The sequence below is a fragment of the Cinclus cinclus genome, chromosome 5 (genome assembly GCF_963662255.1).
Source record: "Cinclus cinclus chromosome 5, bCinCin1.1, whole genome shotgun sequence".
NCBI classification, from domain to species: domain Eukaryota; kingdom Metazoa; phylum Chordata; class Aves; order Passeriformes; family Cinclidae; genus Cinclus; species Cinclus cinclus.
In genome coordinates this window covers 38,978,462-39,005,003 of record NC_085050.1, presented here as the reverse complement: position 1 = coordinate 39,005,003, position 26,542 = coordinate 38,978,462, and the positions used below count along the sequence as shown (strand labels likewise).

The 26,542-nt window shown below is 38.4% G+C and overlaps 1 protein-coding gene across 7 annotated transcripts in view; it reads left to right on the top strand.

Annotated features, from left to right (window-relative positions):
* Nucleotides 1–760: 760 nt before the first annotated feature.
* KLHL2 (kelch like family member 2) overlaps nt 761–26,542 on the top strand; it is a 54,421-nt gene continuing 28,639 nt past the window's right edge. For 3 of the 7 annotated variants that reach the window (XM_062492865.1, XM_062492863.1, XM_062492866.1), the window contains exons 1-4: nt 1,514–1,641; nt 3,836–3,961; nt 8,247–8,353; nt 12,929–13,050. In XM_062492865.1, the coding sequence (XP_062348849.1) occupies nt 1,547–1,641; nt 3,836–3,961; nt 8,247–8,353; nt 12,929–13,050 (450 nt within the window). In that variant the 5' untranslated portion in view covers nt 1,514–1,546. Of the gene's footprint in view, nt 914–1,513; nt 1,642–3,835; nt 3,962–8,246; nt 8,354–12,928; nt 13,051–26,542 lie in introns of those variants that run through there. The other 4 variants (XM_062492862.1, XM_062492864.1, XM_062492867.1 and 1 more) reach the window with 4 other exon arrangements.

Below are 26,542 nucleotides of genomic sequence, written 5' to 3'. Positions count from 1 at the left end.
TACTTAATGAGTCAGGAACCGTCTGCTAAACACAGGAGGCCAGCTGTTAAACAGCAGCAGTGTTCCTGCTGGACTTGATCAAATAAAAACCGATGAGATCCAGCAGGTCACAGCGAGGAAGAGCCTGTTCAGCTCCTCCGTCCCGATGCACTTTTGGTCTTCCCTTCGGCTCCTGCTCGAGGAGAAACCACCCGCATGAGCTGGTGTCGGGCCAGCTCCTCGGCTGGCCTGCCAAGAAGATGCCCATGGCGTGTACCTGCTGGTGGATTTGCTCACTTAGGACATCTGGGACCGCTTTGATTTTTTTTTTTTCTTCCGTGGGACAGAGCACCTGCGTGTACCCACGCGATCGCCCCAAACCATCCTCGCTGGTGCTCAGAACACGCTGACCCGGGAGCTCCGCGGGACGTGGCGCTCTCCGGCCCTGCCCTGAGCCACCGCTTTCCTGGGAAGCGGGAGACGCGCACTTGGGCGCGAGACCTTGGCTCGTCCCACTCGGAGGCCACGTTTCTTTCACCAAGGGCAGCGGCGTCTCAGCCTCCTCTTCCTAAAGTCCCTTGTGCCGAGGCTGTCCCACCTCCATGGCGGAAGGCTCCGGCGAGGCGGCCCCAACCCACGGCCCGCTCCGGAGCTCCGGCCAGCACCGCAGGACGGACCTCACGGGCCGGGCCGGGCCCCGCCGCGCCTGCGCAGAGCGGCGCGTCCCCGCCGCGCCCTCCCGCGGGCGGGCACCCGGAAGCGGCAGCGCCGGCGGCTCCCGGCGGCGGCGGGGGCTCGGCCGGGCGGGCGCAGCCGCTCCCCGCACCAGCGGCGGGGCAGCGCGGCTGGCATGGTGCTGGCGGCAGCTCGCCGCGCCCGCGTTGCACGGAGGAAACCCGAGCGGAACCGCGATGGAGATGCTGCTGCCGCCCGTGTGAGTGCGGCGGCGGCGGCGGCGGCGGGGCGGGCGGGGAGGCAGACGTGCGCCCGGAGCCCGCCGGGACGGCGGTGCGGAGCGCAGCGCTGTGCGGTCCGTTGGCTGGGGCGGCGGGGCGGGCCCGGCCGCGCAGTAGCGAGCGGAGGTGCCGCGGCGCTCCGCAGCCCAGCCGGCCCCGCCGGGCCCCTCGGCAGCGTGGGGAGCGGTGGCCGGGGACGGGGGACACTCGGAACCGCGGGGCAGCGCCGGCGGCAGGGTCACGACCACGACCTGGTGGCGGAACGGGTGCCCGGCGGGCCGGCGCTCCCCCGGGCAGCGCGGCCGCCCGTGTGGGAGATGCCCGGTTGTGCCGCTGCGGGTGCCGGCCGCGGGCACCGTGTGGCGGGGGGAGCGGGCGCGGGGCTCCCGCGGGCGGGCAGCACTGCCGGCACCCCCGCCCCGCCGCCTTCCCGTGTGCCTTCCAGCTTGTGGGGACAGGCGGGCATTTTCTCCCTCCTCCCCCTCACTCCTTCTGCTTCCTCCATATGTGGTCCCAAATTACTCCTTGTTTGACTCAGCAGTCGTGCTTATCTCACTCCCGGCTTTCTGGTTATTTAGTTAAGCATCTTTTTTAGCGGCAGTGCCCAGGCAATGCACTCCAGGCAACCATCTCCAGCTGCACCTCAGCTGTCCTCCTCAGTCCTTTCACAGGCTCCGGTTCAGTGCAACTTCATCCTGCGCCTTCGGTAGGTAGATTTCAGGCACGCTGTGGATGAGGTTCTTGAGCAAACCGAAGGAAACTAGTTGCAGAGCGCTCTGGTGAAATGGTAAGAGAGATCCCAGTACTTCAGGCAGACTGGCACTTCCCAAAACAGAAGGCATATGACTGATGGTTTTGTAGGGTTCATTATCTTAAAACAAAGTCACCCTTTGTGACAAACTAATGAGATTTCAGCAAATTAACTCACGCTTCATGTGAATTCCTCTGTCTAATCCAGGTTGCTTGACAGCTCTTTACAGACAACTTGATCACTTTTTTTTTTTCCTTGTATATCTGTATTTGATGTGTACATAGCCTGTATACATATGCAGATAAATGGGCATCAGTATCTGTTGCATTGCTTTGGGGTGTAGAAAGTTACAGTGAAAGTGTTCTATCTTGGACTTGATAGGTCAGTGGTATAATTAAAAGATGTGTCTCTTCCTTATGGGTCTTGGGTGTTTTGAATGTTTTCTGCAGTCACTGATTTCTGTCTATAATTTTTTGGAATTCTGATCACAATGTATGTCACATAATGTAGAAAAGTAACCTTTAGTCTAAAGGAGTTTGCTAGATAGAATGTCTTTTTTTTCCTTACCTCTAAGAAGTAGCATATGTATGTGCTGAATAGCATATAACTTGTTTGTGGTTTTTTTTTTTTTGATTGGTACAGAATTCCTGTCTGCTATTTGTCCTTTCTCAGTAATGAATTATATAATTTTCAAAATTGAAGAAGAAACTTTTAATGCATAGCAGTTTCATGGTGCTCTTTAGTAAGAAGTAATTAGGGTTTTGTGGATGGATGTTACTTGGTTAGTTTTACGGAGATTTCTTACATTGCTTTGTTGCTTGATGCAAATTTGTATTGCTTTGCTCCAAAATTTTGTAACTAGGTTTGGGATAATGAAAAATAAAGCCAGCTTCTTGGGTTTGCATTATTGTAATACACAGAACACAGCGTTCTAGTTTAAAATATTAAGTTACTGTTGGATTTTTCTTTTAGGGTTTATTAGACATACCAAATTAAAAAGTTTCAAGTACAGTAGAAGAGAGGTTACAATTATGTGAGTCGTTGAGTATATTTGGTTTGACTATACCTACCAAATGCTAGTGAGGTTGAATTTTCATTTGAAATCAGATTGTTGATGTATCAGGGTTTGTGGTCCCACCAAATGACTTCAGTGCCTTTGCTTATTTCCAGCTTAGAGGTTCAGGAACACAGTTACAATACTTTAGAATAAAGCATCACTGATCCTAAGCATTTTCTAAGTGCTACAGCAACACAGTTTACTTTGTAAGAACAACATTTTGACTGTCAACAGGAAACTCATTGATTTGGTTTGCTGTGAAAAGTCTGCTTGCTCTGTGGACAGCCTGAGTGACTGAGGAGTGTATATAATAATTTTTTAGAGAAGTTAGTGTCTGTAGAACCTGGGTATGTCTTACAGAAAGAATTAATTATAGCTACAGGTAATGATTTTTCACACAGTCTACTTCTTTTCTTGCTGTTTGGAGTGGGGTTTTGAGAGTTAGAAAAATTAGAGGCTGGCCACTTATGTGCATTATGGTTTTCAAAACATTGAGTAAATCTACAAAACTAGATAATTTTTCTGTCACTTGTGTCTCATGCTGCAGCTAGGGAAAGCCTGGATAATTACAGTAGTCACTGTATACTGTGCACTCTTTCCTGTCAGAGGAGAACTAGGAACTGTGTGAAACAATAACTAAGGTCTTGGTAGAAATGCAGAGAGGAGCTCTTACCTGAAAGGGAGTAAAGGCATTAAGAGACTGAAGTGATGGCTGCTGCCTTCTGCCATTAATCTATGGGCACTAGGTGAAAAGTTCCCAAAACTCTAATTCTGCCCTCGCTTTGGAGCTTATTGGAAATGTTCTAGAATATTTCTCCACTAAATAATATTCACAAAATATCTTCATGTTTTCTTTAGTAGAGGTTATTGTTAGCCTCTGTCAATGTCACTAGCATTAGTCACCAGCTTACTACTTCCATGGAAATTCTACCCATTCCTTTACCCCTTTGGTAATAGGGAAACCAAAATTGCTTGGAGTAAAGAAGTTTCAAGTGCCAATCTTCTTCTCCCCAAATGAAGGTGAACGAAATAAGTGACAGCACTGGAGATTAGACAGAAGTATTAACTTCATGTTTTCGTATTTCTTTCCAGATGTACCAAACTTTGCCATCAGAAGCCCTTGGATCTGAAAGATGATAACACTGAAATTCACTGTCCTATTACAGTAAATCCATGGCACATGAAGAAAGCCTTTAAAGTTATGAATGAATTAAGAAGGTATTACTTCACTGTATACACCTGCCTGGAGTCCATAGTTCATTTTTACTTTCATTTGCCTTTGTTAAGTTAATAATAACAGTTTGTTTATTAAGAACATGCAATTTCAGAAGTATAGCTGAGGAGAAGGATTAAATATTCAAGGAAATGATAGCTGAATGTTAGCCATGTGATGATAGCTGTAATGTATGCAGTATGTTTTTGTGCCTCATAAATTAGTCAAAACTAGTTTTATGAGACTTGAAAAATACGTACAGGTTGTACTTAAGGTGTTACAGCCACTGATCCTCTCTTGTACATAGTTGATCCTGGATAGATGAAAAGTAACTCTGAGTGTGCCTGTTGTTGATTTTCATGGTAGGCTGTGAGCCAGAAGAATGTTAAAATTTTCTAGTCTGCAGGCATAGGTCATAGTATAAACCAACTGACTGTATGTTTTCTTAGTTATCATTAGCTTGTCCCCTGGGAGAAATTGATGAACTCCAAATAAAATGTTGAAAGTAACTTTTCTCAATAAAGTTTTGTAAGACTTTCAGGGATAATACCATCAGGTTCAGTGAAACTGGGAAGCTGGTGCTGATTAATACCATCAGTTTCGGTGAAACTGGGAGGCTGGTGCTAATGGTGTTCTTAGCATTCTTATTGATTTATATTTTACATATGAGTAGGTGAAGTGATGTTGAAAACTGTGACAGCTGGTAATTAGAGCTCACAACAACTGAGCTCTGGAAATCAGGACTCGCAGCTATCACTGATAGTAATTTAGTGCTATAACTTGCAGCAACAATGGAGAAATTAAATAAATAAAAATACTTCTCTAGCAGAGACAGTACTGGAGGCTGTGAAAATCCTGTCGTTCTTTGTTCTTTCCCATATAAAATTAAAAATTGGAGATGCTTCACCAAAAAGAAATACAGCAACTGATACCTTTTTAAAGTATGCCTCTGCCTTTGACCTTTGCTCTTCCATATAGGTAAATCTTTAGAACTGTGTACTGGATAGACGGACACTTGTTGCTTTACCTAAGTTATGTCCTTGGCTTTTTCAAGTGTCCCAGTAACCAGATGCAGTGTCTCAAGGAGTTTGATAGAGCCTGGCTAGAGCCAGTAGCAATGACTTCCTGATGATGAGCAAGATTTACATGAAGAAAGTTTCCCAGAATTAATCTTAACAATAGTTTCAGAAGTCACAAACCTTACCTGCATTTTGCTGTGTTGCGAGTAAAAGATTTACCATCTTCCAGCAGAGTGCATTATTGAAGCCCATGGATTATTTTCAGAATATACTTTAGTTTCCATGGTTACCTAAATTCAAATTGCTGTAGAAGCAATTTGAGCAATTTTGCCTTGCATGTTTAAATACTTAAAGTTTGAACAGGAGCTGTGCTATATAACCTTAACCATTTTTCATTTAATAAGGTAGCTGATGCAACAATATTTACAACTTAAGCTGAGTACAGCTTTTTAGATGGTAAGTGGTAATTAAATAAAATTATAAATATTTCTAGTTGCATTCATTGGTTTTAAATAATAAACAGAAAATCTTAAAAATGTTTCAGACTCCGTTACTCTAAACAAAGATCCAATATTAATCCAGTAAATTATATTTTTCATTTAGAAACAACTTTAAAAATGTAGTGAATGTCAGTGCTTTTCATTAATGTAGCACAAGCAGATATTTGCCTGAGGTATACTCTCCAGGAAGTGAATAGCTAGTGAATAATTTGCTTAAGCATCTAAATACATTTGGTTTTGAATGCTTAAGTCTCTGTGTTTATGTTAAATTTTTAGCTACTGTCAAGTTGTCTGGCTCTAGTAGCTTGTTAATGAGTTTCTATGTGCCTTCAAATTTTGACAAATTTTAGTAATTTTGTCCTTTGTATTTTTTGTCATTTCATTGCTTACCATCACCTCAACACTGAGTAGAAAGCTCATTAGGATAGCTAATTAGTTCTTGACATATGACAAAATTGCACTCTGATGCCTATCTTTTCACCTTACTGTAATTTGCTTTTATCACAATGGAATTTGATGTCACCTGTATTTATTAAAATTCTCATTCTTACAAACAAGACTTTATCAACACCTTTTGAAGATGGGGGTAATGAACTTTCTCTGCATGAACCAATGAAGAAAGTTTACCAGCCTGCAAGCTGGTGAACAGTTGCTCAGTTATTCCTAAATGCATATTTTTTTACCCCTTTTTCTCATTTTCTATACCATTATGGTGTATCCCCCACAATTCTGTCCATTCAGTCACTCTATATAAGCAAGCTGGTACAATGCCACTTCAGAACACAACCCTTTCTAAAATGAGTTGATGTGCCCTCATGAAATTAAGGTGCTGAGTTGCTGTGGAAGCCACAAGATGCTTGCAGCAGAATACATGATTAAGCATGATTAATACATGATTAAGAATACATTTAAGCTCGTTTCTTCAGCAGTTTCTTTAGCTTGTCATCTCTGTAGTAATGCAGAGCTTATTCATTCAGCTAAGGCAGTTCCAGAGTAGAGGTGTTACTGTGTCTATGAATGTACAATGTAATTAGTTAACCCTAGTCCTGCATGGATATAATTGTTGCTTCTGGCTTCTTGTTATCTTTAGTATTTCTGTGCAACTACGTATAAAGCTTTTTGTTCCAGTTACCAGGATAAATGCAGGTGTCTGATAAAGCTGGGTATCTGATACCCTTTTATGTGTAGCTTTCTGTTTCCATTTTTTAATAATAAATGTAATGGTTGTTCCAAGATCCTCTCAATTGTGTGTTTCATCTGGTACAGTCATTACCTTACATTGTGCATATTATTTGATAATAACCATATTGCAAGATAAACTTATGAGATTTACTTAGTTGCTGTAGGTATTAAGAGCTGAAAGCAGAAAGATAATGTTATACCAGGACTGCAGTATTGCCCCAAAGGTTAGTTGTGGCCACCAAAATTTTTGGTGTGTGACCTCCACAAAGCCACCTTACTTGACGCTGGGCTCATAAAAACTGCAGGATTTCAGAACTGAGAGATCACAGAGTTTTCTCTTGGACTGAGGTGAATGTCTGAGCAGTTTGGCTGTGAGCTCTAGTTCTGTCCAAGCAAAATGCAACTGCTCACCTGTCTTTGCTACAACTCAGTGTGGTAGTTGCAAACTATGTAAAAATCCTTAATATGTATTCAGGAATGGTAAAAAATTATCTTTTTGAAAGTACTGAGAATAGAAATTACTGGATTGGTGTTCAGCTCTATCTCCATCCCTAAGGACTATGTTCTTTTAAGTCATGCTTTTCCTTCTTCCCTCTGTTGCTGTGGCTCTGAGTTTTGTGGATTCCATACTACCTCCACAGGGACAGTGCAAGCATGAACAGGAAATAAAAGGAAACTGTAACTATGGGTATTTAGATGCTGTGAAATTGCAGCCTTTTGGTGTTGTCATGTATTTCCTTTTTTTTTTTCCCTCTTCTCTTTCAGTCTAGAAAATTGGATTATAAAGAGTACACATGTTATAGGTTTAAGTAGAAGAGGTATAGCCAATAGCTGTAAACTGTGTTAGAAACACCTGTGTTAGGAATTGTTATAAATGAGATGTTACTTTATTGCAACTGAACAGGGAGGAAATATGTTACAGTCACAAAGGACAAGAATGCAAATGGCTGTAATGAAGATACAAAGTCAGTCAAGATATGAAGTTAACCATAATAAATTCTAAACTGCTCAGGCTGGAAAAAATAATTACTATTGTGTGCATGGGCTGAATATGAAAAAATACTTGGAAAACAGTAGATAGAAGATTGAGTAGTGGATTTGAACAATTAAGTAGGCATGAGTTTTCAGTGTAATGTCACAGAGACATCTCAGTTGAAGTTTGGATTTTTGTTGTCTATTAAGCCTTGTTTATTATGTAATTTTTTATTTTTATTTTTTTTTTGGTACTTCTGTGTATTAAATTCTGTCTTTTTTCTATCATGATTGTTCAAAGGGGCCCAGACTTCCAGAGAGAATGTTTATAAATTTTGCTGGTACAAATTATGGCTATTCAATGCAGAAAACCTCTGTGCAATGAATCACAATTCAGTTGTTTGATTTTTAGATAGCTTTGTGTACCCAAGAACCATCCGTAATCTGATTGAGTAACAGCCATGTGGTTGTGTAACACATTTAAAAACAATGCTTCATCAACATTGTCTGACTGCCTCTTTTGATGGCATGGGAAAAGAAATTGTGTGTGATATCATATATACTTTTCTGTTGTAGTTCACTTATGTGAAATTGCCTTCTCTGATATTTCTAAATAGTCAAAACTTGCTGTGTGATGTGACGATAGTAGCTGAAGACATGGAAATTGCAGCGCATAGAGTTGTGTTAGCCGCCTGCAGCCCCTACTTCCATGCCATGTTTACAGGTACCAAATATTTCAATACTTACTATGCTGTAATCGAGTCTAACTGTATAAAGAATAAAATTGCATTACTTTTGCTTTTTAGGATCTAATTTGATTTTTAGATAAGCCAATAAGAACATTTGTGATTCTTAATGATTTTTTTTTTTTTGCAATCTAAGTACATACTGTCAACTTAGCCTTTGTTAGCATGATGAATGCTTAAAAAAAGTCTCCTTAACTAAAAAAACAAATTAGATGTTAAGTAAGCCAGCAACAGTCAAGTTGTTATACGCTTTAAACCTCTGGTAATCTTGCTTCTCCAAAAGAGGGTTACACTAACTTTCATGTGAATTTTGGAGTATATGATGTCCTTTAACAACACTGCTGCTACATTATTTGTCCCATGAGCGCTCTAGGCTGCTATTAGATATGAAAGCTTTCTGTGGCTTTGGCAGCCTATAGCTGGAGTGCGTGTTTCAGTATTTTTGGGGTAATTCACCGTGACATATGTACTCTGCATCATTGCCACTACTCTTCTGTACAGGCTTAATTCTACTGCTCGCTCCTTGCTGGCCAAGCTACTGCTTTACTGCTAGAGCAGGAATGCAGAAGGCTTGCAAGGCTAAGATAGGTTCAGGTTCATAGGAACCTCCAGCTGAAATCCCTGTGTTGTGGGTTTAATTCCATCATGGTTATAAATCATATTGAAATATTGTGAAATTGAGTGTCAAAGTAAGAATGCTACTAGATGCATGTTAAAATTAACTTCTGAGATTTTGTCTGTTCCTCAAGTCTTGTTCAAGCTTTGTAGTTAATGTCAACTGTCTGAAATTAAAAAATTTCTCTGTAATCCATTGCCTCTGATCACCAGCTCAGATGGAGGTAGAAATGTGACTCTTGGCCTGCCCATATACAAACAGATTGGTGTTGTAATGATTTTAATTGTATGCAACAAGATGGATGAAATTTGAAATACTGTTTGTTCTGGGAAAGCAGCTGATCATTCTTGATTTTATAGGCAAATATTTTGACATATTCAGGGCCAGAAGTGGAGTAACTTCTACAACAATGTTTTAAAGTTGCTTGTGAAGTTAAATATCTCTTCCTCAAGCAGTTCTTTAAGTTTGCACTTGTGGTTGAGACACACATTCTGGGTGACTGATAAATTCTTTCTTAATTTTTACTGCTGTCTATAAAATTAGAATTGAAAAAGCTGCTTCTACCGTTCATTTTTATCACCTTAGTAGCAGAGAAATGCAAACTTCTTATGTTAGTTCTGTATTAAAGATTAACTGTTGTTGACTATCACACTGAAAATACTCTTTACTCAGAGTATAGCTTTTTATTATGTTTTCTGTGATTAAGACATTTCTTCTTGCCCTGACTGCCCTTTCTGTGAAGAAGTTTATTACCCATTCAGAGTGCCAGTGCAGCAGTAGCTGTAGCTGCTCTCCAGATAGAATTACTGAAATCTTCTCTTCCCTTGCTTCAGTCCCTTTTAAAGCTTTTTACTTGTTTTATGTCTTTAAGTATAGGTATTCTTTAGCCTCAGTGGTGCAGGAGGTGGGAATGCTCACCTGAGTAATGGGTATGAAGTGTTTAACTAATAGATGTATGGCAAGGTTTGTGTAATTGGTGAACCAAATGGGGGGGGGGGGGGGGGGGTTCTTTAATAGAATTCAGCTGTGGCTTTAAGAGTCATCAGCAGATTTTATACTAGGCTTATAGGTTGCTTACAGCATGGCCCACCTATAGTATTGGTGCATTTCAGCCATGCCCCACACAAAAAATCCTGAATTCCATTGTGATTGTTCTCTCTGTGAAGCCTGGAATCCACACTTCTGTGGTGGATTTTTATTCCCATCCCGTAATCTGCAAGTTCAACTAAGCAAATTTGATCCTTTAACCAGCTACAACCAAACTATCTTCTTCCATCCCAGATAAAACACAGACTGAAAAGACAGTAAAAAAATTGCATTCTTATGCTTTAGTGTTGCTTCTTGATTAGAAGTTAGAAGCTTATATTTCAACATGTGTTTTCAGGTTGATTCCATCATTCTCTGAGTCATTAAATATTACTGCAGTGCAGGCTGGGATATGGCATTAACTGGCTTCAAACTCTCTGCTTGGTTTTTTTTTTTTTTTTTTTTCCCCTTTACCCCATTTATACATGTAATGGTAGCCCTAATAATTATCAGCAAAGAAAAAGTTACTGTTTTTTAAAGTTACAAAATATAGTAAGTTAGTAACAATTATCCAATGAGGCCAGGGGGGAAGAAAGTCCCTGCTGTTTAATCTATGTTAATAGGAATATTTATTTCTTCTTATACAGTGGAATTATTTAGAAATATGATTTAAATCTACTTAAACGTTTAGAGGAATTGATTATGAAGCATCAGAGAAGGGACTTCTCGGTGGCTGTAGCGCCTGACTTCAGACAAGGATGACCTGAGTATAATTTTCTTTTCTACGATGGCAGTTACCCTTAGGGATTTACCTGCTCTTGTCACTTCTATTCTCCATTTGTAAAATTCTTGGGTTAAAAAAGAAGAAAAAAGCCTTCTGTGTGTTATTTTGTGAGGAACCATGTGAGCTTTTTAGGTAGCCCTTTCAGTATCTTCAACTCAACTGGTGGTTTGTTGCTGCTTGGGAAGTTGGATGAGCTCAGTGCTTTCTTTCTGTTCACAATATACTTTTCTGTCATTAAGAACTCTGTGGAGACATGGTGGTGCTGCTTCTCAGTCGTAAACTGACTTCTTCAGTAGGTTGAATTCTAGACTGAGACTGCCTGCTGAAAACATCTGTGGTTTTCTCTATATGATCTATCAAAGAGATATGGGTTGATCTAGAACTGTAGTAAGATTGCATGTCTGGTTCATGTGAAAGTTGGAAGCAAGTGTTTTTTGGGTTGTTTTTGTTGGGTGTGTTGTTGTTGTTGTTTGGGTGTGGGTTGTTTTCTGTTTTAAGTTTTTTTTATTTTTATATTCAGGGCTTGGTTTTTAAACAGAGAAGGTGCCTATCCATGACTCTAAATGCCTTGACACAAAATCTGAAAACAAATATAATGTGCTTGCAGAATATCAAAATCTGCTCTCCCACACATACAATTTTCCCAGAGGACCACCTCCACAGCAGCTTGCATAATAAATAAGTTACAGCTTACAGGCTCTGAAGATCAATAGGTTTAATCTGTGTCAAACTAGAAGTAGAAACTTGGAATACAGGGCCCTGCAGGGAGCATGCTGCACTCACCCTTCAAAGGTGTAGGGAGTGTTTCAGAAGTGCAGGTGAAAGGATAAAGTTCTGTGGGGCCTAGATTTTGCTGTTTTTTACGTGGGTAGATGACTTTTGAACTACCTGCCACTTAAAGGGTTGATTTGCAATGCCATTCTTTACCCTTCAGCTCAAAAAAATGTATGGTACCATGAATAATGGTAACATTTCTCAGTGATGATCCCTTTGCTGAAAGCACTGGGTAAAATGCATTGTTTGACACTAACGCTAGAGACCAGAGAGTAACAAGCAATGAAAATGTATATGACTTCATAAGAAAATATCAGCAATGGCTGGCATGTTCTTGTTCACTTCTCCATCCTGTCTGCTTTTCTTGTTTTATACATTAAATTTATCATATCATCAGTACCCTTATATCTAGATGCCTATGCCTAAGGGAAAGAAATTATACCCAACCTAGAAGAATAAGAAAATATTCAAAAAATCAGAGATTGGAATATACTCTTCCAAAGTAAAATTTTATATGTCTTCCAACACAACTTTGGTAGTTCATGTTTTGTAGTTCGTGTTTTGTCCCTCAGTGAAAGTCAGTGCAAGAGGTTTTAAAGGTCTAAGATGACCTGGTCTGGAAGTCATGAAGAGGGTTATAGTCATTACTTAAAAATATATATTTGGATAATTATTTCACCCATAAAGAAAATATTGCACTTTGAGAAACATCATGTTTTGGAAGATAGAAATTATTTTGCAGGCCTTTCTATGAAGATTGGTTGTGGCATATGGCCAACATGTCAGCCTCCACAAAATGAGATCCAACAAGTTTTCTCTTGCTTACCATTTTGTCTTAACTTGATTTTGAGCTGCTAAATTGAATCTGTAAAAGGAGGTGAAATTTCTAAGGAAATAATAAATAGGTAAGCAAAGAAATATGTATGTTAATTCTCCTGTGGGGATATAACTTTTCTTAAATAAATTTCTTCCAGACTGTGTTTGGTATGCTCCTTCAATTAAGAAATTAATAAAGCAAAAGTATTTTAATATCTTGCTTTCCCAGCAAAATGTTTTTGTATGTGTTTGAAGTGTCTTATTTAATTCTGATAACAATATTTTTATGATACTGTACACTGGAAAATATAGGTCACCTGCACTAAAATTATTAACCCAGGTAGCATTTGCATGACGATAACAACAAAATCTTTCTTCCTCACTGGAGGAAGGAAGAAAAGAAAGAAATTAAATTATTAGTATTGAAGATTTTCTACTATCACAATTGTTCATGCACAAAATTGCTGCTGCTATTAAACTTCTACATTTGTGCTGTATTTCTATCTTATTTACTTGATTAATAAACTGTATTTGTAGGTGAGATGAGTGAAAGCCGAGCAAAAAAAGTACGAATAAAGGAAGTTGATGGCTGGACTCTAAGGATGCTTATTGATTATATTTATACTGCTGAAATTCAAGTTACAGAAGAAAATGTGCAGGTAAGAGTGAGAATATTTTCTGCAACAAGTGAGATGCCATGTGCAGAGTCATTTATGTTGTCATTGTGCTTCAACTCTGACATGGGAAATCTCATCTGTAAACTGGATTTTTTTCATACCTTGTGCTTACAAAGCAAGTAGTCATGCTGTTCAAATTCTGAGTCAAATTCCAAGACAATTCAAGTAAATTAATAGTTAGTTGACTTTAGTGGGCTTTGCCTCCAAACTTTATGTAGTGGAATAAAATAGATGGTCTGCTCTGCCTAAAATTAATGCTGCCAGCTACCTCTACCATCCCTTCTCTAATATTTAAATGAAATTTACATAAGCAACTTAGATTTATTCCTAAATGAGAAACCATGTTGTCCAATTAAGCTGTCCTGTTTATTTCTTCCCTGTTGGCCTGCACAAGAAAGTACTTTTTCCTGCTCAATCTCTGTAACTTGCCAGTGACCAACTGTGCAGAAATCTTTAGCTACTACCTTTTTTTTTTTTAAGTCAACCCATATTTATAATTAAGGTTTTGTCCATCCCACACAGAGCTAATAAGTTTTTCCAATTGGCTGTACCCTACAATGAAGCTTCAATTAGAATAAAACAAGCACAAGCTTAGAAATCATAGCCTCCTGCATTTAATATTTTATAAATGCACCTGGACTTAAGATCGATGGAGTAACTTTTCCTTCCGGTGTCTTTTGAGATTTGTTGGAGAGGTTTGGTAAGTTTACAACTAGTTGCAAAAGGGGTGATACGTTTTATTACCATGTTTTTCTTTGTACTCCTATGCTCTTCTTTCTACTCCTGCTCAATGTCAAATAACTGGTTATTTTGCTACTTTAGCAGGGTGCAAAATCATGTCGCTGTATTTGGCATTGAAAGCTTCTGTTGCAACTATATATTCTGAAATTCGTTGCTTTTACTTGACATTAGGCTGAAACTTACAGCATTTTATTGGCTGCTGAATCCAATGGGGATGCTGCTTGTTTCAGCCATGCTTGATTGAATACTTCCTGAAATGAGAAATGTTGTCATCTTGAAACAAAATGTCCTGCTTCTAAGACTTCTGTATCTTAGGTAATTTCATAAGTCATTCTGCAGGACTAATTTATTCTCTTTCTTAATAACTTGTTACTTAAGAATCTTCCTTTTTAAGGAATTGTTCTGGTCTGATGATGAATGTACATAGTGAAAAAAATTACTGAAATTCTGTTGTGTTTTATCAATCTGGTAAAATACAAGCTGGTTGCCCAAATCTCTCTATCGCTGTGGAAGACCTTGAGCTAATCCAGAGCTGTCAGAGATTCCCTAACAGACCTCTGGCTGGTTGATCATTCTGGCTTTTCATCCTTAATATAGAATATTCTGTCTTGCTGACAGAGGTTAAGGGCCCTAATCTTGTACATTCAATCCATAACATTGGAGTGGACTTAACAGGCAGTCCTACTGTATTTTGGCTTTAGGTGCTGCCTAGGAGGAGGCATTATCACCCATCCTTGGCAATTCTGACTCTTCCATGTTAATGGGGAGGAAAAGCATTAAAGTTCTTCCTCGTACAGGAGTCATTGAAGGCCAGAAATCCACGGGTTTAACGCTCATGAGTCAGATAGGGCTTTAATTTTCGTGTCTCAGGGTATCTGTCTGAAGATAGATATCTGATGATGCTGGGGATGTTAGTATGAATAATGTGGCTTGGATTACAAGTTTGTGGTTACTTGAGTACTGAGAAGAAAGTCAGGCTTCTAAGTTGGGTTTTGATTTTTTTTTCCAATATACTTGCATTTTAATGTTGGTGATGAATATACTTGTAATATGATTTTATTGAATGTAAACTTATTCTTACTTTGTCACTTTCATCCTTTTTGCATTATTATTACTAGATATGTAGTGTTTATTTGCATTACAACAGAAATAAACAGTATGGATAAAAATAAATATGCTGATGCAAGTTCTTTTCCTTAAGCTTTGAAAGCCAAGATGGGAAAATTGTGTCTGCAACTTTCTGGAAACCTAGAAACCTAGTGCAGATTTAAAGGCCTTAGTTAAAAATGGGTTCTCTCCATAAGCATGTTGTGTGCTATTGAGATTAATTCTAGCTCTCAATTTCTTGTCCATATGACCTAGAAGATATTGTGAAATTTTGGTAGTGGTTAGGAATTTATCTTGTAGGAATACAGAGCCCTGAAAATGTAAGGTGCCATTTTATGTTTGAATTAATATGTTGGAGCGCCAGCTTCTAGGTGGCTGTTTATGATTCTTATTCTGACACCCTTTATGGGATTTCAAGTGTATCATTCCATCTCTTCAGGTTATACATAGTAAGAATAAGTATTGCATTAATTTCTAATACGTGATACAATGCTTGAAAAGGATGTGCAAGCTTCATGTTTAAGTAATGTAGAATTGCTAAGTAGTACTTGGTATTAAAATAGCTGTGTTGTATATTTATGAAAACTAATTATAAAGGAATGCATAATTGTAACCTGCCCCTTGAGAAAGACCAATGAGCAGGGCTAACTCTGAGCTTCTTTCCTTAGAATCCTACTTGATCTAGGTAGGAGAGTGCTTCCTGACTGTGCCTTTGCAGCTTCTCAGTGACAGCTGTCGATTTTTTCTCCCCGCTGTCCTGTTCTCACTGATGTATGTTTTTGGGCAGGTGTAGAGGTAGAAAAATCAGATGTAAGTCAGTGATTGAGAAGAAAAGCACATTCATTTAGCCCATAAACTATCAACATGGGAGGCCCTCATCACTGGATGTTATCACTACATTAGTTAAATACAAAAGAACACTTGTTCTTCTCTTCAGTTCTTGGTTCAATAGGTTCCCCCCAGCCTGCAACAATAAGACAGCTGGTATATGAATGTGTACATTGCTTTAATGTTTGTCCTTCATTTAGAACGAATTTTATAATGAATCTCTAGTGGTACTGGCTTTGCATAATGCCATACCAGTGTTTCTGCTGTATTTACATATCAAGTCACATTTTTCTGCATTCTTAACTCATTGCTTTTCCCTTTTTATTTTTTTAAGGAATGAAATTAGATGTCCGACTTAGTGCAGTATCTCATTCTTCATATTTTGAGAAGGAAATATCCTTCTAAAGTCAATGTTTTCAGAAGGCAAATCAACTTTCTTGCATATCAAATTTTTTTGATATCCATATAGGTATTAACTACATGTAGTGCACAGTGTGGGAGAGTTGGTTACTATAAGAAGCTCATGCGTGAGTAACTCCCACACTATGCGTATGCATTGCAGCCCCTTTTTAGTCAGCTGTACACCTCAGGCCTCTCCTGAGCACAAATATATTGGAGGAGAAATTCCTGCAGTTGCTGGTGGGCTGTGGATTTGTTATGGACTTTAGAGGTCAGCCTGACACAGGCCGAGTGGAATGTGATTTGAATAAACAGAAGTTAGGTGATTGGATTCCTTTCTGATTCCCTGCCACAGGTCTCTGTTCCTACAGGTATCTGTTGTGTTGATACTATTTGCTGTACTGTTTTATCAAGCAGATCACTAAACTCAAAAAAACATCTGACAGCATAACACTCTGTATCTCTACTTCCACCCCACATGGGTTTTTGGGGGATTTTTGAGTTATTCTTAACTTGGATCACAGCCCTGGCAGTTGTTTTCACCCAATAGTTGGGGTTAGTGTGTTGAAGCGTAGGAACATACACCAGTGTTGGGAGTAGATGTTTCCCTGCAGCCTGGGGCAAACATTACATATAGCTTCACTTTGCTGCTACTGCTGTCTTGCTTTTGAACAAGATGAGTGCATGAGAGATAGTAGAAGAGAAAATTGCTAAAAATTGAATTTTTACAATTGTATAACTCTGTCCTAGGATATTTTTTCCTTTAAAGAATTTTGTTAGGACAAACTTGAAGTCCAGAATCCTGAATAGGGTAATTTTCACGAAGTATAATTTTTCTGCTCATTTTTAAGAATTGTTCAAGAACAACATTTGCATAGTAATAAGCATATTATGAACATTTGTCTTTGTAACACAGTTCATGCAAATTGCCATAAAAAGTACAACAGAGTTGCTTCTGTTTGTACGGTGTCATGGGGTGTGGGCATAAGATTTGACAACACATTTGATTTAAGGTGCTGTCAAAACACGGTCTGACAAAGCAGCTGATTTCCCTGAGAAATCCTCAAAAAAGAAGTTCCTAATGTTGTCCCAGCTATTTACTAAGGTAGACATTCTACAGTACCGTGTTTGGTAGTATGGGCTTTGACTATTCATGCAGCACCTTATCACCTCTAGCTAATGAGTATTGCAGTATTGTTGGATCCTGAAAATGTTGAAAATGAACCTGTACTTCACACCAAAACCCAGAGAAGTCCCACAGCTTAAGAAAACAGATGTGTGCTTTTTAAGATGGTCAGCTTCTGAATTATATTTGAGGCATGACCCACAAGCACTGGGTCATGCCATAAGTTGGACTGAGGGTATGTTAAAGGAGCACAAAGAAGAAGGAATGTGACGTTACAGGGAATAGTGTAAAAGAAAATTGCTACTGAGCTCTCTAAAGTGAAACAGTGACTGAATGTATCTAGACTTGGCAGAACATATTTAATCTAACAGTGGAAACTGGATAATAATCCTTAGTTGGTTTATTCCATTTGCTTTAATTGTTTTTCTAGTTCAAAAGGTTGGTAGTATCTGACTTAAATGTTCATGGTCTATATTAGACTAATTAATGGTACATCCTTCTGTCATCTTGTAAAGCAACCTGTTGCTGTTTTGCTGCAGTAATATCATGTATTGAATGACTGTTCTTATTAATATACTTTAATTTTTTTCTTTAGGCTAAACATCACGGACTGTTCTTTGGAGACAGTAGTTTCTAAATCTTTTACCTTCTTCTTGCTCTTCTAGACTCTTTCCATTTTACCTGTATATGCATATCTAACATTCAATGGCAAAAGTGGTCCATTAAGGCCTTGTTACTGCAGACAAGAGTGAAACTATTATCTTGTGAATAAAAAATAGTGTTTGATTCTTTATGTCATTGATTTTCCAGTAACGAGACATTGATTCTAGTAGTCACTATATGTTTGTGCTGGAAGAGAGAGTAAGAATGAGAACATGAAAGTAGTCATCATAGAGTGGGGAAAAAGAAGTTGTGGCACCTCTTCATTTTGGTAAAAGCCATTTTGAGGGATTTGTTGTTTTAAACATTTATGCTTATTAGCATAATACTTCTAATGAACCAAAACTGCAACGAGTGCAAGTCATTATCTCATTTAATAGTAGTAGAGTGTCTTTCAGTAAATTTAGTGAGCAAGACTTCAGGTTCACACCTGAAGGAATTTTCTGTTAGGAAGAGATGCTAAATTGCAAGTCTGTTTCTGGAGTACAACCACATGTTAAAATTGGTTTTAATTAAAAAAATAAAGAAATTGCTTTTTTTTTTCATTTTGGAGAAATGTTTAATTATATTTTAAAATTGACCAATAACAGAAAAATAGCCTACTGAAAACCTTGTAAAATTATATCTGCTTTAGGGGTGGAAGGGCAGGAGAGAAGCAAGATATGTACAAGTCATTTTAGAACTGAAAGAAAAACTTAGAGCATTACACAAAATAGAATGCAAAATATTGAACAGTCCAGACTTGTGTATGTTGAGGAGGACAAAAACCCCCAACAAACCAGCAAGGAGTAGATATTAATGTCAATAAAATGTAGTAGAACTATGTATGATCAGTAAGATGAAGTCCAGGCAAATATAGGGTGTGCATTTACCATGCCTCATCTTCACTGGATACTAATTTAAGGGCAAAAATAAAATTCTATGCAGCATGAAACATTCCTTATTTGCTCTTCTGCTAAGCACTAGAATAAATTCAGATAAAAATATGCAGAATAAATTGTTGTATTAATCTTAGAATTGGTGTGTTTATCATGAACACAGTTTTATGTGTAGTTTCATGTGGGTAGGATATGAAATAATCTGTTTAGAGGCTACCAGTTTGTTCTGAAACTTGTATTACCAGAATGTCAGATTTGATAATGGAGTTATTTTTTTTCCTCGCACCTTTGTCTCATGATGGTTTCAGATTCTCTCCTTCGGTACCCTTTCTACCAAGGCTCAGGTACACCAGTTCGCAGGAATTTAATTAAAAAGAGAGTTCAGGATCATGAGGGAATATCCATTTTAACAACTTACCATTGCACATCAACTGAACAACAGCAGCTAGTTGTGTGTGCTTTTAGCTTGAAGAAAATACAGAATGACTTAATATAATCCAGTTTATAAGACTGTTCTCTTTACTTAATTTTGCCATAGTCTTTGAGGACTTACATGATCAAAATAACAAAGTTTATATTCCAGTAATCTTCAGAGCCATACTATCTTTGTATCTGAGCTGAGAGTCAAAATGCTCCTAGGAATATTGTGATACTTGTCAAACTTTATCCTTGAAAACAAGTGTTTTGTGTATATGAACAGGTGACTAAACTAAGTGTCTTTATATGAGTTAGCAACACTGTGATGTGTGAAGAGCATAAAGCATGTATTTTGGAACTAGTTTCATTTTAGATATCTAACTTGGAATGTTTCTCAAGAGTTTGTGAGGCCTGCTAATAAAGAATACCTTTGAACCCTAGAGAACTTCTCTTTTCCCTTATTGGATCAAAAAGACGTCCTTCCCTTTCAAAGAGGTATCTCCAAAGGGGTATATTTTCTTTATGAATATAGGAAGTTTTCTGTGTTAATTGGGGTAGATTTTTCCTTTTTAGACTCCAAGGTTGACTTTACAAAAGTTCTTCACAAAAGTCTGATTGGGCATTTTAAGAGGAGGGAGTTGAATTCAGTGCTTGAACAGAGACATGCATTCTGTGTCCTGGAAGTATGCCTGCTGCTGTGTAAGTGGGTGGAAGAGATAAAAGAAATATTTATTCAACTGAACTGAATCCTGTGAAGCTTTCACTGAATCTTATAATGCAGTAGGTTCTGTTTCAAATAGAAAATACATATTTTATATATGAAACTGGTTTGAGAGAAGGCAGTGCTGAAATTGCTTCCATGGGAATTGGCTGTTCTCCTCCAGAGAACCTAAGAAAGGGATGTGTGGAAAAAAAATGCCACTTAGAAATCTAAAAGGGGAAGGAAGGGAGTAAGTCTGATCTTGATGCATTGACAGATGTGCCTCTAGCCACCTCTTCTTAAAAAAGCTTTTGGTGATCAGGGAAAGTGAAACAGCTTAAATAGAAGTATATCTTGAGAAGAGTGGGTGCTGGTAGGCTGAATCTAGGCAATTGCATCCCTACTGGCTGTGATTAACACCTTGCATGTCACCAAGAAGCCAACAGATAATTAATATAGGTCCACTATGTCCCCAGTTGTGCACTCTACTGAAATGCAGGCCTCCTAAGGAAAATTTTATTTTAAAATAGCAGCAATCGCTGAATTGCTTTCAAATAGATGATGACAGTGCAGTTTGGTGATGACAGCATGGGCCATGATAGCAGTTTTTCTAGCTAGAAGCAGTCACAGCATTCTAGCAGATGCAAGCAACTTTATAAAACTATTGCTGCTGTACCACAGGCTAATCAGCTTGGCATCTCTGAAGTTCGCTGACTGGTTGTTGATAAAGGCCTTTTATTTACTTGCATTTTCCTCTATTTACTAACCACAGTTTCCTGATGAAAGCATTTAAAAATTATCACTTAATTATTTATTAATTGAATAGAATTTTGAGGTATGTTTTAAGCCAGTGACTTGAACATTGTGGCTGTCCCCCCCATCCCCACTGGTTCTTTGTACAGATTTCCTCTTGCATCTCCACAGTGCCTAGACAGTCCCTCCATTTTGGTTTAGCTTCCAAGCTCTTTCCTGCAGTACATGGCTGCTTGCATGTTAGGTGCTAGAGACAGAGTATTGGACCATGTGAGTATTCCTCTGAGCTGGTTTATTGCTAAAGTCTGCATGCTTCTGAAGAAGAATGCAGTTAGGTCAGATACTATCAATCCTATTGAAGATAACAGGATTGTGGGTTTGTTTTTGTTTTTTTTTGTTTTTTTCTTTCTAGAGATTTTTTTTAAAGTAAATGAGTGTAAGTTGTTTCTCTTGCTGTTTCTAGAACAGTGGAGCAATATTACACTGATTTCCCTGTCAATAACTGTAGTAGATTTTTTCAAAAAATGAAAATAGCTTTTACTTTGCATAAACTTTTACTTTGCATAAACAGCATAAACTTTGATGATTGCATCTTTAGAGGTAAAATCTGAATTTCTGTTTCCTGTGACTTAAATTTAACTTGCCAGAAACTCTCAGGAAAGTATTCCAGTGCAACACATGTTCTTTTACACAGACTGGTAGGCCAAGTCTTTATTAAAATTGTACAGCTGTGTTTTAAGCTGTTCGTATAGGGGTTTTTTGGGGCTTTTTTGTGTGTGGCTTTTTTTGTTTGTTTTTTTCTGTTTGTTTGTTTGTTTGTTTGTTTTTAATGAGCTGATACTGAATTCTGATTTGCAAATAATCTCCTATAAAATTTTGGACAGATTTGGCTTCCTGCCTTCAATATATCATGAGTAAGGTTACAGGTTACAATCCTGTTTGTTTCTGAGATAATTAAAGTACTTGTCATGTGCTTTGCTTCCCTTATCTTCCACATCCTGGCTTTTTCTAGACTCAGATTAGTCTTGAAACCACCATATTTCCACCATCATATTTCATTTTACCATCAGTTTTTGCTTTGTCTTCATGAAGACCTAAAATATTCTGTCCATAAACTCACTTCTTTTTTTCTTAATAGGTTTCAGGCAACAGCACAAATTCTTGAAAGGATTTTATTTTTCAAAAAATATTTTATGTAATCGAGCTATAAGAGTATCAAAAACTATTGGCAGTTGGTGATCTTATTTCCCTGACACAGATATTATTAAAGCTTTAGGAGGAGATGGAGTTCTTTATTGGATCTTCTTATAGAGCCTTAAAAATAAACAAGCCTTTGGCCTTTCTGCTCATCTCCATTGTGGCTGCTGGCTGCAGTGGCATAGATACTGAATTATGAAAGCTTTGGCAAATTCTGAAATTGTATTCAGACTAATTCAGGTTAAAATGCTTTATAAAACTGGCACATACTAAGGAGTTAATGATTAAAACAGGTTGAACTGATGTTTTTAAATTCTGATGTGTATTAAAACTACATGGTAATCCAAACTTTCACTTCTATTCTTCTGTGACAGCACAGTTCTAATAATATTAGGGGCTTGCTGACACTGCAGGGAGGTACTTAAATCCAAGCTGACATGAGTTTCATTACAAACCCTACTCATAGAAACATGTTTAGGTCTTACTGGGCAAGAACTTAATGTTGGACTAAACAGCCTTAAAGTGTGCACTTTGGCTGTGTGTGGGAAGACTACCACTGTGTTTTGCTATTTTATGTATTTTATACTTAAGGCTTCAAGCAAGCATCTGTTTACCTCCTTTTGACCTATTTTTGTATTTATGACAACAGCTTTGAGGATTTTAATAATATGAGGGCACAACTAATATGTGGCATAGCTGGAGGAGAGACAGAGGCACACTCCTTGAATTAATATGCATTTTAAGACATGTCAGGCAACAGTAAATGATCTCATTTTTTTCCAGTGAAATAATCCTAGTAGGCATTATTCATTTGCTTATATATGCCTGCCTGTCAGGAGAATGAGTGTAGGAGGGAAGGGAAAAGAGGAGTGCGATCTTTTTAACAGGCATATTTTATTACAAATGTAAGCTTCATTATTTTGCACTTTAAATGAGTAAGCTTCACCTAAGAGCTGCTGACCAAAATACTAAGCAGTTTTGCTGAAAAATTTAATATTTTGTGCCCTGACAATTTTAAATACATTTAAAAGTGTATTTTTCTCTATTCTTTTCATAGTATATCTTTTGTGATTTTAGCTATTATAGGTGTGCAAAGTAGAACTGTCTGTTTTTTGGGAGCACATTATTATTATGTGAACTGCAGAATAGCTATGGTTGCTATGTTGTCACTCCGCTATGTTTGTTTTTAACTGAGGAACTGGCCTTTTGATGTGGCTGAAGACGTATTCCAAAGCCTCACACTTATTTGATAGATGTTTGATGCTCTCGTAAAGGAATTCTGTTTCTGATCTGGCTTTTTTGGTGTGACAGGAGGGAATCACACTGTGTGCTCAGCGTGAGGAAAGCATTAAGGGTTGCTGAAACTGGTAGCCTGATAACAACTAGGTGGCTGCAGCTCTGTATCTCCAAGCTCCAGCCTGGTAGTGAGCTGAGCATGTCTTTGCAGTAGGTACATGCACAATCACATGTACACTACACACTGCCAGCACCACAGATCAATGCAGGCAGAAACAGTCGCCTGATGTCTTGGTTCTCTCTTGAGCTGGGCTGTCTTCCTAAGGAGTCTCTTGGACATGTCTATTCAGTAGCTCTTGAATTGTTGAGACAAACTGAATAAATACAGTTCGTACTACTTCATTTAGGGATAAAATTCTTTCCCATGTCCTCTCCTGGATTGTAGAGCACGGTGAAGTTCATGAGGTAAGTAGCAAAAGGAGTTTGCAGAGAAAGCAATTGCTGTGTCTGTACAGCTGTAGCTGTGGTTAAGGCAGAGTGAAAAATGGTGGCAGGACCACCAGAACCAGGAGAAGCAGATGTTGCACAGATATGGCAAATACTCTCTCCTGAGGTATTCACATTTTTATGTTCCTGCCTTTTTTTCTTTTTTTTCTTCTGCAGATATCTAACTACTATTTCTCTCTGCCTTCCAAATGATGTTTTTAAAGTTTTTTTTTTGGCTGGATGAATGGGAATCCAATAACTTTGTTCAAAAAGAAAATTGAGTAGGCAGAAGGGTATGAGCCTTTTAGGAATTAAAGGATGAACCTCAATGGACATTTGAGATGTTGTACATTGGCTTGTAGGTGCCAAAGAGAAATACGTAAGGGAGAAACAGAACTGAGATGAGTATGAGAGAGAAAATTAATCTAAAATGTGGATCAAAAGGTATGAGGAGTGAATTGAAATTGTCCCAAGGCTGTAAAAGACTGTCTTGGACTATCAGGTGCCAGTTTGTGTAGGAAGCAGAGAGTCATACTTCTTCCAGAGAGACTGTTGTGTTGTGGACTGAATCATGAATTTCCCTGTCTCAAAATCTCTCCCTTCAGAAGATGTTTGGGTGTTCTGGTTTTTGTGTTTTGGTATTTGGTGGTTTGTTTTCTTTTTTGTTTTGTTTTTGGTTTGGTTTGGGTTTGGTTTTTATGTGTGTGTTTTTTGGGTGGTTTGTTTTTGTGTTTTGTTTTGTGGGTTTTCTTGTTTGGTTTGTTTTTTGTTTTTGTTTTTTTTTTTGTGGGAGGGGAAATGTGGGTTGAGGTTTATGAAACCACTTGTTTCTGCTTATTTGGAAGAGATTTGTGGGCAAAAGCAGTGAAGAGGCTTGTAGCTTGGCTATGTCAGTGGGGTTTAAACAAGAGCCAAGGAATGAATCAGAAACTTGGAGGAGGTGATGGGGTGAGAGAGAAGTGGTGTTGAGGCAGGAGTGTGTTACAGAAGAGATACTGATCTGTAATCCTGCACTTCAGAAGCATGTGATTCTGATTACTGTGGGAGGTGAATGGGAACTCACCGAGGGATTTAAACAGGCATGTTTAATTTAAATGATAAAAAGAATAAAACACTTTTACTCAGCAGTGCAGCTCTAAATATAACATCTATTCGTTTCCTGCATATTGTTTCTTTAATGAGTGATTTAGAAGAATGTGTGGGCTGTCAGAGCCGTGCACGAGAAAGGTGCCAAAAACTAATTAAGGTAGAAAGTCCCAGTTACGGCAACAGACTGTGCAAGGTGCATCCTCTTACAGATCAAGGATAGGCTTAGAGAGAGGGTCAAAAGATGAAGTGCAAAAGCAAATGAATGAAAACATCTGATCACTAGAGCAAATAGGATTTTATAGTCATATTTTTGTAAGAATGATCCTTTCATACCCACAGAAAATGAACTTTCAAGGTGAGGTGGCTGAGACTGTACAAAAATGTTATGTTCTCCAGCTGGCTATTCCTTGGAATTTCAGCTCGTGTTTTAGTATATCACCACAATGTCATTAGTAATCTTGAACGTTATTGAGACTATCAAGGATTTGGGTTTTGATAGTGGCAGGTGAGATAAGCAAAGTTCAAACTTCCCATATGTTTTAGAATTGTGAGTTTTGCATAGCTGCTAAAATCCTCTAATTCTTGGAGTGGTCCAGAAATAACCATATCAAAGTCTTTTGAAAGTCAGGTTAGTTATAGTCCCTCCTAAATTGTCACATGATCAGTAATAAATAGTTCAAAAATCCCTATGGAGGAAAGGACCAGATAGGAATAAATAGTTGAGTTTTGCTGTATCAAGGTGATTGTAATGTGTCATAACTTCCAAAGGACCTATTTCCTTTAGTTTTGGAAAGTAGGTAGCAAAAGATGTAGGTGATGAACTGGTTTAAGTAGTTTTTTCAAGATCAGTCAAAAATGGAAAATCTCTCTGCTTTCTAGCTAAGCTAGATGTCTAGATGTCAGGCTATCATGATCACAGAGCAGTATTAATGTTGGAAAGTGTAAAGTAATGCATGAAAAGAAAAAAATTTAATTACTCCTACATATTGCTATGTTTTACATTAAGAGCTTTTCCTAGTATAGAATAACATACTGTAGTCACCTTAGAAAAACTTCTGCTACTGTAAAATAGTGTCTTTAAAATGGAGCATAAAAAATGGCACAGCAGTATCCGTATGTCATTGTATAAATGTGCATTATCAGCTGGAGCACTGTTGGATGGTCTAAAATATGACAGGAATAGCATGCTTTGGGGAAAGGCTTAAAGCCATTAAAGGCATGGAAAAGCTATCATTTGAGAGAGGAAGGGAATTCAGGCCTTTTGTAGGTTGACTGTGAGCTGGCTAAAATAGGACCCTTATTTTTCTTCCAGTATCTCTTTTTTTCAAAAACTCTACATACATTTGTAAAGGGTAAAAGGGTGAGTTATTAATTTGTGCTGAAAGACAAGCTTTTTTTTTTTTAAGAATACCTGAAGAGAAGTGCACTAAAACATATATGTACATCCATGTAGTTGTTACTATATTTAATGTGAGTACCTAAATGAATAAGAACACATTGCTGCAAAATGCATGAGTGCAGCTGCCTAGTATGCTGAAGGTGAGCAGTGCTGCTTTCTAGCTGTGCTGGTTGATTTGGAAATTATTACCCGTGGACCTTGGAAATGGAGCCTCTGTTACCGTTAGATAGACAGTGTTTCAAAGCATTAGCAAAGCAAAGATCAGAATAGTGTTTCAAAGCAGATATTTTAATCTCATGAGGGTTAAATCCCTAGTTAGATGAGACCATATGAGGTCCAGATCTGGACTGAGTTCTCCTGTTCTAATCTTCTCCATCCTAGGTTTCCTTTTCCCCTTTTCCTCAGAAGAGGGGAATACAGGGGAAAAGGGAAGGTGCTGGTAGAAGCAGAGCAGTGCT